At 31.8% G+C, this 18,050-nt stretch overlaps 1 protein-coding gene across 1 annotated transcript; it reads left to right on the forward strand.

The window, feature by feature from the left end:
- Positions 1 to 3,880: 3,880 nt before the first annotated feature.
- Positions 3,881 to 17,323, forward strand: LOC108466405 (uncharacterized). Its single transcript, XM_017766728.2, has 10 exons — positions 3,881 to 3,932; positions 4,295 to 4,470; positions 4,733 to 4,864; positions 4,953 to 5,003; positions 5,402 to 5,498; positions 16,078 to 16,124; positions 16,390 to 16,606; positions 16,792 to 16,921; positions 17,005 to 17,047; positions 17,138 to 17,323. Exons 1-10 carry the CDS (start codon positions 3,881 to 3,883, stop codon positions 17,204 to 17,206), a joined length of 1,014 nt encoding a protein of 337 aa, XP_017622217.1. The 3' UTR covers positions 17,207 to 17,323.
- Positions 17,324 to 18,050: the final 727 nt, after the last annotated feature.

Raw genomic sequence — 18,050 nt, forward strand, 5'->3', positions numbered from 1 at the left:
ATATGTAAAGCCGATAGGATATAAATGGATATTTGTACAAAAATGAAATGAGAAAAATAAAGTCGTAACTTATAAATCACGACTTGTAGCACAAGGATTTTCGCAAAGACCTGGCATTGATTATGAAGAGACATATTCTCCTGTGGTGGATGCAATTACGTTTAGTTACCTTATTAGTCTGGCAATATGTGAAAAACTTGACATGCGTCTAATGGATGTTGTTACAGCATATTTGTATGGTACACTTGATAATGAAATTTATATGAAAATCCCAGAAGGACTTAAAATCCCTGAAGGATATAGAGTTTCCCGAGAAAATTGCTCAATCAGATTAAAGAAAAGTTTATATGGATTAAAACAATCTGGACGTATGTGGTACAATCGTCTTAGTAAATATTTTTTAAGAGAATGTTATAAAAATGATTCAATCTGCCCATGTGTTTTTATAAAAAGGTCTAAATCAAACTTTGTGATAATTGCTATTTATATTGATGATCTAAATATTATTGGAACTCCTGAAGAGCTTCAAAATACAGTAAATTATTTAAGGAAATAATTTGAGATAAAAGATCTTGGAAAAACAAAATTTTGTCTTGGCCTGCAGATCGAGCATTTAAAAGATGGAATTCATGTCCATTAGTCAACTTATACGAAAAAGATATTAAATAAATTGTATATGGATAAAGCACATCCATTGAGTACCCCGAGGGTTGTACGATCGTTAGATGTGAATAAAGATCAATTTCGTCCTTGTGAGAATGATGAAGAGTTTCTTGGTCCTGAAGTACCATATCTAAGTGCCATAGGAGCATTGATATATCTTGCAAACAACACAAGACCTGATATATCTTTTGCTGTAAACTTGTTAGCAAGATTTAGTTCTTCTCCAACACGTAGAGATTGGAATGGAATTAAACATGTATTTAGATATCTTAGAGGGACCATTGATATGGGGTTATTTTATTCAAATGATTCAAAATTCTTATTAGTTGGTTATGCTGATGCTGGATATTTATTGGATCCACATAAAGGTCAATCTCAAACGGGATATTTATTTACATGTGGAGGTACTGCCATATCATGGCGTTCGACAAAGCAAACATTAGCTGTTGTCTCTTCAAATCATGCTGAAATAATTGTAATGTATGAGGCAAGAGTGTGTTTGGCTAAGATTATTAACCAAATATATCCAAAAGATATGTAATTTGCCTTTACAGGAAAATATGTCAACTATCTTATACGAAGATAATGCAGCATGTATAGCTCAATTAAAGAGTGGTTATATCAAAGGTGACAGAATGAAACATATTTCACCAAAATTATTCTTCACTCATGAGAAGAAAAGTGACATAGAAGTTCAACAAATTTGTTCTAGTGATAATTTAGCAGATCTTTTTACTAAGGCATTGCCAACTTCAATATTTGAAAGACTACGAAACAAGATTGGAATGCCTCGACTCAAAGATATAATGTGATGTCGTCATTAGGGGGAGTCTAAAATACGTTGTACTCTTTTCCTTTAACCAAGGTTTTGTCCCACTAGGTTTTTCTAGTAAAGGTTTTTAACGAGGCAACTTGCAATAGGAGATTGTGCACTCTTTTTCCTTCATTAGGTTTTTATCCCACAGGATTTTTCCTAATAAAGGTTTTAATGAGGCACTATTTTCTCTAGTGGACATTCAAGGGGGAGTGTTATAAATAAATGTGAATGTCCATATTCTAACCCCCTCCCCTCCATTTATGAGGTAAAACCTCTCATTCACTATGCAATGTTTCATATATGCGTTAATGAAGCACTTAAGTAAGCTTCATTTATGGTATTGCATTGAATGTTAATTACTTGTAAATTATAAATAGAATCCTTACCTGAGTGAAATAAAAAATGAGAAAAATTCTCTTGTATTTTCATCCACTTTTATTTATTGTTTTATTAATTTTCTATAACAAAATTTTATTACTATTTTCATTCGAACTTTAATTGTGGTTTGAAGTTCTTTATCGTGGTAATATTTTAATTATAGAATTAATATATTTTAATTATGGATATTACTGTTATTACATGGAATAAAAATATATTATCTAATTAATTAAAAATACATAAAATCATATGTAATTCATGTCACTTTAAAAATTAATAATTTTAAAACATACATAAAGAGAAAAAATTTCAATTTTCAGAATAAAAGTAAACTTATCACATTAAAAACATTTTTTAAGTAAATATTAAATTATTTATTTTAAGATACATAATTTACATAAATACAATCATGCTAATTTTACTTATTGTTAAACTATTATTACTTTGGTTATATTTTTAATTTATCCAAAACATTTTTCTATACTTCAGCCTAAATAATTAGTTATCTTTTATTTATTTATTACTTTTTTTATTGAAAAACTGTTGAGATGACACATGAATTCAATGAAACTAAAATTGATACAGCTTCATTTATTTATTATATTGGATAATATCACACTTATAATGAGTAAAATGTATTTATAAAATATTTATGAAAAATATTTATTTTTAAACTAATAGGTTTTTTTTTCCAAAAGAGTAGTAGGTTTTTTCTTGAAGAGAAAAGTGGTTTCGTTTATATATATATTTGGAATTGTTTAGTTTTTTATTTTAGAAAATATTTGGTGCATTTTTAAGGGAGCTTTTAGATTCTACAAGTAATGTTAGGGAGTTAAAATTATCTTATAAGGGTATAGTTTAATATTAAAAATAAATATTTTATAATAATTTTAAGACTACTTAAAGAATAAAAATACATTATCGATGTATCAAATAGTAATTTTTTCTTGAAGAGAAAGTAGTTTCGTTTTCATTTTTGTTTTTGTTTTTTTTTTGAAATTGTTTAGTTTTTTTATTTGTGAAAATATTTGGTGCGTTTCGGAGAGTTTTTAGATTCCACAAGAAGAGTGCTAGGTTAACAAGTGTTTTATAGGAGTATAGTAAAATATTAAAAATTAAATATTTTAAAAAAGAGATATGCGATAATTTCTAAGACCTTGTAGAATAAAAAATACATTACCAAGATATCAAATACTAACATTTATAATAATATTTGTTACCTTTTACAAAAATTGATTTCAAGTCTTTTCATAATTGAGTTAGCATTCGATCACCTCATTGTACCAAACCCATTCACTAATTTTGTAGGGATAAATATAAAAATCATACAAAATTTTATTTTAATGTGCATCGATATATGTAAACTTTGATTTGATATATCGTATACATAACATTTTAATTTTAATTCTATTTTCAAAATCAACAACACTATTATTAATATGCTATCATTTTATATTCGCTTATTCTATGCACAAAAAATATTACTACCTAATATGAAACTAAATAGAGTTTTTTTAAATATATACAATTAAATAAAATAAAAATTCAATGTTTATAATTAAATAATAAATAAAGTTTTTGCATCAATATAATTATTAGATTTATCCTTATTATATACTATATAGAGAGAGATAAAATAAAACTTACAATGGTGAGATTCACATGCTTGAAAATGAGAGTGGAGTTAAACTTATTGATTCACACTTTCTTCACCTAGAATTTGGACATGTTTCCCTACAATTCCCATGCATCCCACACATTGTCCAAATGCCTACATAATCATTAAAAAAAAAAAAACTAAGAAGACCAAATTTTACATTGTAATACTCTGTAAACTCCCATGCTTTTTCAGGAAAAGTAAACAACATTTGAATTTGAATTTGATTTTGATTTTGATTTTGATTTTGATTTTGATTTTGAGGTTGTTTATTTTTTAATTCCACTTGGATTGGTTTCTATTATGGACTTATAAGGAATTTGTGCTAGTAGATAAAGATTTTCTTTTGTGTTTGAGAGTGCAAAATGGTGTTTGCTACACCTTACCAGACTTACATTCCTTTACCTTTTGACTCAGGTAAAAACTGTCTTTATTTTGGTGTAAGAAATGATCTCTGCTTTGGTTGTTTGAGACTATTGGGTCTTCATTAACTCGAATTTTTTTGTCACAATTATGGGAACTTAGGTTTTAGATTAGTGCATGTCTTGGTTTTCTTTATTCTTGTGTTGTCTTTTTAAGATGGTCCGTGAAAATTTCGCTTAGTGGATTTTACATTAAAATCGATAATAGTTTGAATTGGGTATACAGATATATTTGGGATATGTGAGTTTGCATATTTTAGAGGATAATATATTCTTATATTTATGTTGATTGAAGAAATAGATATAATTATGTAATATAAAACTAATTTATACTTGGTTCTTTTTTGTGCTTTGTAGGTGAGGAACACAAGGATCTTGAGGCTGTTTTATCAATGGTTCCAATTCACATTGTCACCCATGCATCTCAGCTTCCAAAAGAGTTTCTTTTTCCCTCTTCTAAAAACCACTTAATCGTCGGATTTGATTGCGAAGGTGTTCAACTCTGCCATTACGGAACTCTTTGCATTATGCAGGTTAGCTACTAAAACCAAATAACAAATGTGTCTTTGAGAATCAAGACAGGAATTGCGACTGAAAGAAACATGTTTGATGAATTGCCTACTCTTCTTATTTCTTCATTTCTACTTATATTATCGATCTATAATAACGAACATGATTATGTTCAATTTTTTTCAAGATACATATAGATGCGAGTTTTAAACACAAATAGTTGAAGAAAAATAGTTATATAAATTATTGTTGGTTGATTGATGAATTTGTTCCCTTTGGTGGCAGCTTGCTTTTTTGGATGCTATATATTTAGTTGATGTAATTCAAGGTGGGGAAAAACTGATGAAAGCCTGCAAGCCTGCACTTGAATCTAGCTTCATCACAAAAGTAATCCATGATTGTAAACGAGATAGTGAGGTCTTGCAAAACATTTAATTATGTATTTATGTGGTTATAAAAGAAATACCTATGCTATGGACTTACAATCATGAACAATATCATGCAGGCACTGTATTTTCATTTTGGTATTAAGCTACACAATGTGATGGATACTCAGGTGGGTTCAAAACTTCAAATACTAACCCAATCAACTGTGTAATTTAGTTCAAGTATATGCTCTTAACTTATGGTACATGCTATGATTCAAATCCTAGACTTTCTGGAGTGTTTGCATAAGCTAAGCTCCGGGTTCATTATTTTATCCCTTTGCCCTATGCATCCCAGCAAGTATAAGCAGGGTCCATGTTAGAAATGAATGATAAGATTGTTAGGCATTTATCTTATAGCATCTCTCTAAGATTGTCAATATGATACGTTCTGCAAAAATAAGCAATCCAATTTTCTTTACACACTGTGAAGCTACGACGTGGACTGGTTTAGCTGACTAATTTTCTAGCATTTTACCTATTTATATAATATGTTCTAGGCTAAATTTTGTTCACCATATGTATGCAGATTGCGTATTCTCTTATTGAGAAGCAACGAGGACGTCGGAGGTCATCAGATAACCCCATTTCCTTCATCGCACTCCTTGCTGATCCAAATTATTGTGGTACTATATAATTTTGTTATCTTTTTTCTAATTTCAGCATATATTTTTCGTTGCATTTCTGTCGAGTAAAATTATTTTACTAGTTAACATATTACAAAATTATTGATAGATTTTGGCCTTTTACTAGATGTGTAGTTATCTTATTAGATACTAATTATAGACCATTTCATAGATTTTAGATACTAATTATAAACCAATAGACAACTAGTGTCATACATTTATATGAGGAATGATTGTATAAATCAGGGATATTATTACTTTCCAATAGTTTAATACTATATCAACAATTTTATCCTGAATTTCATGATTTTCATTTGGATTTAATTTTTTTCAAGATGAAAATGATGATGTGACATTAAACTATTAGAAAAGAGATACAAATAACCTGGTGTCATTGTTTCATACAATCTTTTCCCACCTCTATACACTATGCAAACTGCCTTATTAACCGGTGGCCACCTGTAACCAACTTGATAGAATTCAAAGAAATTTTTTTTGGGGTGGCTCTTCAAGGTACTTGTATAATCACTTAGTAAATTGGGAGATAGTCTGTCAAAGGAAACGTTTTGTTGGTCTGAGGTTGAGGAAATCTAGGGAGAACAATTTAGCTTTACTTGCTAAACATGGTTGGAAATTGCATACAAGGACTGATGCACTTTGGTGTGAATTTTTCTATAAAAAAACCTGCATTCTACTCAATTTATTGACAGTACTGAGACTGCGCGTGCATCTTCTACTTGGATGGGATTACTAAGGCAAATCTTTTAGTGTAGACTACTGTTCATACCTCCATCATGGTTGATAACAATGGCGAAAGCCGCTAACACTAAATAGCTGCCATTATTTGGATGCGTACTCCTAACATTTTCGGTGAAAACTATCATATACAGGCCATCAAAATAAAGATATATCTAAACACTTTTTTACCTTTTGGGATTTGACCAAAAATGAAAGGAATCACCCTATCTTTTAGACAATATCCAACTTTGAATTTGTGAAATCGAGTGAGAAAGAGAGAGGAAAAGGAACAAGAAGGAAGAAAGTAGACTTTACTATTTTGGCTTTAATAGCCATGAGAAAGAAGAGAAAAATAGGGGAAAAGAATTATATGAAAAATATTACTTGCATATTTACATTATGTTACACACCCTATTATACTAGTAACTATATACAAAAATAAGGAAAATCAAATATATGAAATGCCTAATGTTATGCTAACCAATCCCAGAATCATGACATAACAAATATGAGGGTTTACTATCACAACACTCCACCTCAAGCTAGAGCATACAAATCGTAGGTTCCTAGCTTGTTACATATACATTCGATGCAAGGCTTTCTAAAATTTTTCGATAAAACATTTGATAACTAGCCATTTGAATGAACAAAGCTAGTAGCAGTACATCCAAACCCAATCTTTGGCATTGCAAAATGGCCATCAATCTCTATATGCTTTATTCTTTCATGAAACGCTAGATTCAAGGCAATATGTAATACTGCTTGGTTATCACATATTAACTTCATTGGACTGACAATTTCTTGTTTCAATTCTTGAAGTAATTATTTTAACCAAATTAGCTCACAAGTAACTTGAGCCATGATTTGATATTGGTAGATCTTGCCATAACATCTTGTTTCTTACTTTTCCACAATATTAGATTGCCTTCAAAGAGAACACAGTATCCTGAAGTTGGTTGTCTCTTTGAAGTAAAACTTTCCCAATCAACATCTAAATATCCAACAATTTGTATACTTCTATGATCTTCATATAATAATCCCTTGTCATATTGAAGAATACATATCGTCACATCCCAATGACTATTACTTGGATTCTAAATAAACTAACAAAATACATTCACAACAAAAGAGATGTATGGTCGACTGATGGAAAGATAATTAAGTTTTCAGACCAACTTTTGATATTGACTAGGGTGTTTTAAAAGCTCCTCCTAATTTGAAACAAGTTTGACAGTAGGATCCATATGAGTTTCCATATGTTTACAATCTAGCATTTAGTTTCCTCTAGAATAACTAAAGCATGCTTCCTCTAGGAGATAATGATACTCGTTTTCAACTAAGCCACCTCAATGCTAAGAAAGTATTTCAACTTTTCCAAGTCTTTTGTCTAGAAATGATTAAATGAATGTTGCTTGAGATGTGAAATACCTTCATGATCATCCTCATACACAACTAAATAGAAACACTTTCCACAACTATTGTAACAATAGAAGATTGAATGATCTGGTTCAGTTTACTTCATCCTAAACTCCAAAATAACAACACTGAAACGTCAAACCGAGCCTTAGTGTCACGAGGCTAGAACTTTAGTCTCACAATCCGTACGGCATTGGGCGATTCTATCATTTCAAACACGCCTAAGTCAACCTAACTACCAACAATTGATAATTCTCGCTGAATTCCTCCATGGCACCAATTTATATAACAAAAGCAACACAAAGACAAAAGAATGCTTAAAGGACAAAATATCCATAAAAAACTATGCACGAGAGGTGTTTGAGTAAATGCTCTCAATTGTATTCACTTTCTCAAAGAATACAAAAACAATAGATGATTTACAACTGAGGGGGAGGCTCTCTATTTATAGTTGATCTCTCCCAAATCAAACTGTCAAATTAAAGAATGCTTAAGAAAAAGCATACAAACTAATTTATATAGTGAAAGCAACACAAAGACAAAAGAATGTTTAGAGAACAAAATAGCCATAAAAAACTATGCACGAAAACTGTTTGAGTAAATGATCTCAATTGTATTCACTTTCTCAAAGAATACAAAAACAACAAATGATTTACAACTGAGGTGAAGACTCTCTATTTATAATTGAGCTCCCCCAAATCCAACAGTCTAACTAAATTTACATCGACGAACGAGATGAAGCATATCCCTACAATTAAGGGATTTACAAGATACATAACCAAATCATATCTAATCTTATCAAATATTCTTCTTCTCAATCTTCCAAGATTAGTTTCCCTATTTTCCAAGGTAGCCTAATTTTCCATATATGCATCATTGGGCCACCCGAGCTTCAAATAGATAAGCTTCTTTAACATTTCTTTGAATTAGGCCAGTTCTCGTGGGTCAAATAATCCCAATCTAACCGATAGACCTCCATGGAATGTATTTTGTGCAATGGTAACAGGCTTTGAACTGTGGCACATGACATTCTCCCCCACCCATTCTCGCAACGCCCTCATTGCGCCTTCGAAATGGCACTGAATTAATTCGCCTCAGAACTTTCTTGTCCCTTTGGCTCTTTTCCAACTAGTCTCACTATCGAGTTGTCCCTTCACTCGAAACTTTTACCTCAGCTTTCATCGTCTCTTAGCTCAACCCGTTCCACTCATTGGTACATCTTGTTGGCAAGAATCTATGGCTCTCACTTGCCCATATTCTGACTTGCCTCGATCAGAGTCCTCTTGATTCTTAAAACTAAACTTTGACTTGCCCGCAGCCCCTCAACTTCTTTACTTCAGAACTTTAAAAGGGCTCCTACGTTCTTGCCAAGCCAACAAGTTAGAATGCAAAACACTACCAAAGTGTTCAAAATGTATCTTACTCATAGCATTTACTCGATTCAACTGCCTAGTTTGGGTCACCACTTTCCCAAACTCTAATGTACAACCTACCTTTCCCATAGGAGGTAGCTCTTTCTATGAGTCAACAAAAATGAGCCTAATTGATCCTAGGTTTAAAGTTTGCATTGCTACATCCTGTAAGTCTGATACACAACTCACCTCTTCTTTGGGTAGAAGCCTTTTTGATGACTCTGCAAGCTCCGTAGCATTTCCCAAATTGAGCCTTTTTGGTCCTAACTTTAATGTTTACATCACTATTTTTTTCCCCTAAGCCCAATGCACAACTCACCTCTTTCTTGGATGGAAGCCCCTCCTATGACTCAATAAGCTTCCTTGTTACCTTTCTCTTGATCACGGCTAACTTGGATTACTCTAGATAGTTTTTCAACTCATGTGGATCACAACACAAGAAGTATTTCAGTCGCTTCTTTTTATTCCTCTTTGCCCTCTTGGCTTCGACTGTAACACCCCCTAACCCCAAACCGTCGCCGGAACAGGGCTACGAGGCATTACCGGATATATCAGACAACTTATGGATATTTTACAATTATTATAACATTCATAGTATAATTGAAGAATTATGTCCCTATAATGGACTTTCGAAGCCCAACACAAGTATTAAAGTGGAATGGAACGGGACTTGTTCGAGTATTCAGAGATTTTTTTTTATTTTTTCTTATTTTTACAAAAATTTCGACAGCATTTCTTCTTAATTTTTTACATAAAACCCTCTGCAAATTCAAACCAAAAACCAACTAATCCAAAACCAATGGCACAATCAAAAACAATTTGAACCTAAATATATCTAAATCATAACCAATTCATTAACATAGTCATTTAATAACTAAACATTCATAATATTAATCCAAATTAACTAATAACTTCATTCATTTTTCATTCCAACTTATACCAAATTATATAGTATAATATTTACCGGTTTATCAAGCGAATAACAAAATATGGTATACCATTCTTATAACCAACTTCACAAGTATATCTATATAACTTATACAACACCTAGTACATGCCACTTTCAATTAAGAAAGAAAACATCACCCAAAATTTCTTTGGAGTCGGGATCGTTCGGATGTTGGACCGGGTACTAGACTCCTATTAACTCACATGCATGAAACAACCGCATTTTGAGTATTTCAGTACTCAATGGTATTACCATAATTCAAATTATAATAGCAATAAAGAATTTTAATTACCAAACATGTAACTATCTAATTTCACAAATATCAATTCATTCTTAAACTTTCATTAATTAATAATAACGATACAATTTTATCTATTCTTGATTTCCATCACATATTACATGTAACAATTTCAATCACTACATGAACATTAAGTTCATGCCTTTCATTTTCAATCTCAATTTCAATCCACTATTCAACTTTTTCGTTTCTTTCAATATTTCAATAATATAATCAATCAATTTATTTTTAATTTCTCATTTTAGATATTCACCCTATTAACAAATCCGGACTTTGGCGGATACACAGTTCAACCCAACACACCAAGATCGGCACATTGTGCCTAAAGCGGTACATAGTACACGATCGATATCGACACATAAAGTGCCTAAAACAACACACGAGGTGCCTGATACGAACACGAGGTGCCTGATACGACACACGAGGTGCCTGAAATACTTCACATAAAGTGCTTGATCAGTAAAGCCGGCAAATTCCCGTACACTTCCAGATCCTATGGCATGCCAATTATATCCGACTTAGCCCGACTAGTTAATAGGGTATTTCAATTCTCTTTTATTTTCTTTTTTCCTTCCCCTGCTCGAATGATTTCTGTTCTCTTTTCTCTATTCTTTTGTTTCTTTTCTTTACTCTGTTTGTTTTATTCACTTTAGTTGCTAATAATAGATAATAATAAATTTTTTTTTACCATCCACTTGTCAAAATTATACTATATAACCAAGTAAAAATCTTAGATTTTTACTCCTTTTGCCGCCTCATCTTCCCAAATAGGCTTAATTCCCTATTTGGTCCTTATTATTTCCTACTAATTTATAATTAAACTTTTACTCCTTATTCAATTTAGTCATTTTTACTAATTACTCTAAATTAAGCTAAATTCACCTAATTTAAACCTAATTAAACACATCGCTAAACTCATAAATATTTCTAGTAATTATTTCGAACTCGATTTACTAAGACGGAGGCCTATTAATGTACTTTTTCGATGCCCGTGAATTTTGGGTCATTACATCGACACTCCTTGTGCTTGAACCAAGTCTTTGGGCGGTTTGTCTAACCCATCATACCCTTCGATGACAGGCTTCTTTGGATAATTTAGCAACCTATGTAGACGATGGCACAAGAAGCACTTCACTGGCTTCTTCACGCTCTCTTTGGCATCCTTGGCTTCAGCACCACTTAAGCTCGACCCAAGTCTCTCGGCCCCTTTTTTTCTAACTTTTCATCACTCGAAAGAACAGATATTTTCAAACATCTCTTTAACACATGTGAATCGTCACAAAGAAAGCATACTCTTTAACACATGTGAATCGTCTCAAAGAAAGCATCTCATCTTGCTCTTCTTTTTATTGGGTTTTCTCTTTCCAACTCATGGTTTCCAATTACCACCATTGATGTTGTCATTGCCATTATATTCCTCATGGTTCCCCTATATATGCCCCTTTCCTCAGACTTAGAATACTTAAGCTCGTCTTTCCCTAAACCCAGTTTGACCACGGACTCTGTTACCGTCATGGCTTTCGATAGCTCTTAGACACCTCCTCGTTCTAGTTCTTGTCTGACCCACAGCTTTAACTCATTCTTGAAGGAAATAAATGCCTCATTGTCATTCACATTTGAAATTTGGAGCATGAGTTCCTCGAACTCTTGTACGTACTCCCCAATTGTGCCTCGTTGAGTAAGCCATCGTAACTTTGCATGAGTTTCCTCCTCAGCACATATAGGGTAAAATTATCCTTTCAACTCATGTTGGAACTCTTCCCAAGTCCCAATCTCACTATGCCTTTTATCTGTGGACCTGTTTTACCACCATAAAAGGTCAAAATTAATAAGAAACATGGTAGTAGTATTTACCTTAATAGCATTGTCTATGATGCCTTTGGCACGGAAGTATTGCTCCATTCTCCACAAGAAATTTTTCATATCTCATGCATACCTTGTCCTCACAAACTCTTTCGGCTTCGAGATATATACCTTGCAATTGAATGTTGCACTTGACACTCCATTCCCTATGTCTGCTTGACACAGAACAAGCTCTCCCTCAAGTTCCTCTATTCTTTTGCTAAAAGCTTTCGCCGTGGTCATTGTTTCCTCCTTTAAAGCCATCACATAGCTCAGGAGCATATTTCCTCTCCGTTACCTTATTTCAAGTAGAATTCAGCAACTCTTGCACCTTTTCCACATTAGAACTAAGATGCATCGTCAAAAAGTCATTGAATTGCTCCCTCAAGTCGTCTGTGCATCCCTCTACCACATTAAGTGCCTCCTTCACGTCCCTCATGGACTCCTCGAGATTGATCACTTGTTCCTCTACATCCAACAACACGTTCTTCAATAGGACTAGTTTTCTGGCCCACCAACGGGTCTCCTTTGACTCATTTTGATCGAAAACTTCTTTCGACATCTCAACGGTGTCTTCGTAACCAAAACTCTTATACCAACTTTCACGGGGCTAAAACTTCAGTCTCGTAATCGTGTGGCCTTAGGCGATTTTAACATTTCAAACATACCTAAATCAGCCTAACTCCCAACAATTGATTATTCTTGTAGAATTTCTCCAAGGCTCCAATTTATATAGTATAAGTAACACAAAGCTAAAAAAATGCTTAAAGAACAGAATAGCCACAGAAAAACTATACACAAGAGGTGTTTGAATAAATGCTCTCAATTTTTTTCACCTTTCTTAAAGAATACTGGGTTATTTACAAATGAGGGGGAGGCTCTCTATTTATAGTTGATCTGCTCCAAATTCAATGGTCTAACTAAATTTACATCAATGAAAGAGATTAAGCCTATCCCTACAATTAAGGGATTTACAAGATTTACATAATCAAATCATATCTAATCTTATTAGATATTATTCTTCTCAATCTTCTAAGATTAGTTTTCCTACTTACCAAGGTAGCCTAATTTTCTATATATGCATCATTGTGCCACCCGGGCATCAAATAGACAGACTTTTTCAATAGTTCTTTAAATCGGGTTAGTTTCTGTGAGTCAAATGACCCCTATCTAACCAATAGACCTCCATGGGATCCATGTTGTGCGATGGTCACGGGGTTTTAACTGCGGCTCGTGACATTAGGAGATTGATATCATGTGAAATAGAGTGAGAAAGATAAAGGAAGAAAGAAGAAGAAGGGAGAAAGTAGCTATTATTACAACTTTACTATTTTGGTTGTAACAACAATGAAAAAGAATAGAGAAATAGGGGAAAAGAATTATATGAAAAATATTACTTACATATTTACATTATGTTGCACACCTTGTTTATAGTAGTAACTAGATACAGAAAAAAAGAAAGTTAAAGATATGATATGCCTAACGTATGCTAATCAGTCCTAAAATCGTGACATAATAAATATGAGAGATTACTACCACAATAGACCTAAATAAAAAAATCACAATAAATAGAATTTCAAAGTGACATAAAATCTTGCTTAATTTGCTCAAAAGTTATATTGAGTCATCTGCTTCTAATGAAATTTTCATTAGAATCATGGCACGCAAGACTACAAAGCAAGTTAACGACATGATCATAATAAAGTTCCAATTAGCTATTGAACTAGACAAATGCTAGTGTTCAATCTCTTTAGAAAGTATGAAGTCTTGAATATGAATTTTTTTAAAACTTAAAAGGAATATAAATTTGGACTTGTGAAGATTATACACAAGCTCAAATTACTTTGAAAGAAGATGATAGACAAAATGGTTATAAAAAAAGCTCTTATCAATTTACCTAAGAGATTTAAATCCAAAATCTCTTTGCTTGAAGGCTCTAAATACTTGCCTAAGATTTCTTAGGCAAATTAAAAGAATTTTCTTCAGGCTCAAGTGTAAAGGAGGGCTATTAGTAAAGAACATTCTATAAAAGGTATATTTTGAGTAAAAATGAAAAGACAAATAAAATGCAATGTAGGTTTTGGAAATGATTAGGCTACATAGAATAAGTTTGTAGAAACAAAAATATCCAACAATGAATTCAACAAGCTAGAGTTATAGATATCATACTATAATAAGATGATTCAATCTTTGTTGCTTTATATATACAAGTAGAGCTTCATCAAGTGCATGGCTCATTGACAATGGATGCACTCATTATATGAAGCCTTACATCAACTTATTCATTAAACTAGATAAAGTTGTTATTTTGAAGTCAGAATGGTTAATAATGACCTTATCGATGTCAAAGAATGATAAAATGTGTCAATTGAGACATGGCTAGGTGAAAAGTTCATTTTATTTGGAAGTTCTATTTGCACCAACAAAATCTCTTTAATTTAGGAAAGCTACTAGAAAAGAAAAAATATTCTTTTGGTGGTGTTGGGTTTAAATGTGGTGAATGAATCAAGAGCAGGTGAATTGATTTCTTCAAATTTTGGTTGGGAAATTTTGGCTCAAAATAAAAAAAGGAAAATTTTAACATACCTTAAAATCAATTCACAAAAAAATGAATCAAGATAAGAGTAAAGGGATAAAAAATCTTAACACAGATTTATAAAGGTCCGGGCTCACTTATCTACTTTTTCTCTCTTAGCCTTACTTGTTATGGGGTTCTCAATTAACTGACTAGAATTGTTATCTTTTAATGACAATACATAACAATAGCTATTTTCAATTTAGGCTTAGATAGGAACTTTTAAGCTCTCTAGTTTTTAAGGTTACACTAACAATCTCTCATTTTATAAAGATATTTTAGTGTAAACAAGTAAACCTTTATAGAGTATTGTGTTTACAAAGTTTAAACTCTAAAACGATCAAAGATCACTTTTACAAATATTTGCTACAAATTACTAATGTGTATATACAAAGAATACATGAGAAAATAAAACTCATAATTGTTTTAGCAAATTAACTCTTGATGATTGGATAAGTATCTCTAATTTATTGTAGTTTTTGTTGAAGATTGAATTATAGATATCATACTAGATTTTATATTTGGTAATTTACATAAATTAGGGATTAGGGATTTAGAAAATTTGGGATTTTGCTTCAACATGAGCAAATAACAAAATGGGATTATGTTTCTTTCTCAACTTCGATCACAAATTAAAAAAGATTTTCCATCAAAATTTCACTTTAATAAAAAAGATTGTAAGAATACTAATGGGTGAATGGATCAAACTTCCTTTTACTCTCTTTTTGTTTGATACTATTAAAAACAAGGGTTCTTTTTACTCTCTTTTCTTCATTTTCATTGTCTAAAGATGAGAATGATTGAAGGAGAAAACAAAAATCTTGAATATATTTTTAATTTCTTAGTCATCAAATGACATGTAAAAATAATTTTACATGGCATTACGTAATTGGATGGGACCATTGCTTATGTGGTGGGAAAGGTCTATCTAATAATTTCTCCATATTCATGTCTTCAATTTTTAAAATTTATCGTATCAGTATATTCATATCGTGTCATTCCCCGTCTATATTCGTGCTTCATAGGTGACATAAAAAAACTATGAATAAATGTAATAATTCAAAAAGGTCTTTGATTGGAGAAATTTCTCAATGTTGATTCAATAGGCATAACTAAAACATCTCCTTCCTGTCAATATTACATTACTTTAGTTGTTTTCTTTTTTGAGGTTTTTTTATCATTGATCACATTATACATACATTTTTCCCATTTTCAACTCTGTTTTTTCTAACGCTTTCTTACTACGTCATTTTCCAATGGTGTAGCTATGCATTTTCTTTTTTCTCTAATAACTAAATTGATAGTATTATTCTAACCAGCATAACAAACTCAAACATTTTTCAATGTAGGTATATCGTACATTGAGAAGAATGAAATTCGTGTACTACTAAAGAAGGCAAGTGTATGCACCCTTTCATGGTTTAGAAATCTTTTCACTAAAACACAAAACCATTACTTTCAAGAATTGAACTTCGATCTACATACTATTTCAATCAAAAGTAAACATTTATTCAAATTCCATTGTGTTTGATATCCATAGGATCACATACTTGCAGAGGCTCTAATCTCTCATATTATTCTATTTCCATCACGGTTTTTGATTTATGGTTTGAATCTCTTAGTTGGTGAATTATATATGTGTTCTACATTCATGGATTCAGGACCCCAAATTTTGGACATATAGACCCTTATCAGAAATGATGATCCAAGCTGCTGTGGATGATGTTCGTTTTCTTCCCTATGTCCACCATAAGATAATGGAAAAGTTAAATGAGCAAATGTTATGGCAACTCGCTATTCGCGGTGCATTACATTGTCGATGTTTTTGTGTCAATGATAAAGGGGTTTTAGATTGGCCACCAATTCCGACCATTCCAGGTCCTCCAAAACCACCTTTGATGAATAAATGATTTCCTTTTTATTATCTTCTTTGTTGGTTTAATTCATAGTTAACATAGCTAACTCATGTGATACTTAGCCACTACTACCTATATAACATACCACTTCTTTCTTTACATATATAATTTCCAAAAGAAAAGCTAAGTTTCACCCTCAACTCTTAGATAACATCAAAGCAAAAGGAAATGCTCTTGAAGAAGAAATATTGTCAGTAATTAATGTGCCTTCTGGGAGAATGGGGCTTGTTATTGGGAAAAAAGGTGCTTCAATCTTGTCGATTAAAAACTCATGCAAGTAAGTCTTCTCCTTTTGTCTCTTCTAAATTATCAATGTAAAAGATTTGATTTGATTTAAAAAAATTATAATCTATATTGCAGTGCTGATATTTTGATCAGAAGAGACAAAAGACCTTCGGACAAGGTTTGTTTATGAACTTAATTTGGCTATTCTATATGGTACGTAAATTGCTTGTATTTTTATGTGGTTTGATATTCTTGCATATACCTTCAGGTGTTCATCATAGGTCCTGTAAAGCAGGTGAGAATGGCTGAAGCAATTATAAAAGGCAAAATTTGTTGAGAAAGCATTGGAAAAGCTTCTCATCTATATGTTTATACAAAACATCAATCTTTTTAACTAATAAAATTTTGAATGCTTAATGAACAATACACAGACTCTAAGTTGTTATCTAATGAACTCAATCTTCAACAAAAACTATTCATTTCATTTTGTTATGCTTGCTTAATGTTTCTCTCGGTTGGTTATGGTCAATTATATGATATAATAACAAATTTATCTCTCAAACATTACAAGTTTCTTCAATTTGACCCTCGCTCTTTTACTTGGAGCAAGTTGGCTCTCAATTTTCTATTACTATTTAGAAGGTTTGGAGGGACTATCCTTAGAAATAGAATTAAAAGTTAATGAAGTAGAGAAAGGAAGCTTAGTAGGTTTTTGTTGGAATTTCGATACAAAGGAAGAAGAAATTGCAGAAAAGAAATGAGAAATTTAGAAACAAAATTGTCTAATAAAGTTTTATATATTTCCTATGTCTATTTTGAACAATATAACAAAGGTATTGATAACAAGAAAAACTACTAAATATGGAAAGAAATAACTTAAGATTTTATGCTAATAAATACTAAATATATTATACTAATAAATACTAAATCTTGTTGAAAGAAAATATAATCTATAAACATAACTTGCAAGCAAGCTCTTCAAATCCTGTTCATATTCTTAGTTCACCAAAGTAATGAGCTCGCCACTTTCTGTGACCTCTCAATCTTGATGGGTTCACCAAGTGTGTTCACTGCATGAATGATCATCTCTCAACACTCCTCATTGGCCTTCATGCTGCGAACAGCAATTTCTTTTCTCAATTTCTCAAACCTGGAATTTTCAAGTGGTTTGGTTAAAATAT

Source organism: Gossypium arboreum, chromosome 2 (assembly GCF_025698485.1).
Source record: "Gossypium arboreum isolate Shixiya-1 chromosome 2, ASM2569848v2, whole genome shotgun sequence".
NCBI lineage: Eukaryota > Viridiplantae > Streptophyta > Magnoliopsida > Malvales > Malvaceae > Gossypium > Gossypium arboreum.

Coding starts and splice junctions, on each gene's coding strand:
- LOC108466405 (XM_017766728.2), top strand. CDS start 3,881: ATGGTGTTTGCTACACCTTACCAGACTTACATTCCTTTACCTTTTGAC. Junction 4,865..4,952: donor ATTGTAAACGAGATAGTGAG/GTCTTGCAAAAC, acceptor AATATCATGCAG/GCACTGTATTTTCATTTTGG. Junction 16,125..16,389: donor TTCGTGTACTACTAAAGAAG/GCAAGTGTATGC, acceptor TCATGGATTCAG/GACCCCAAATTTTGGACATA.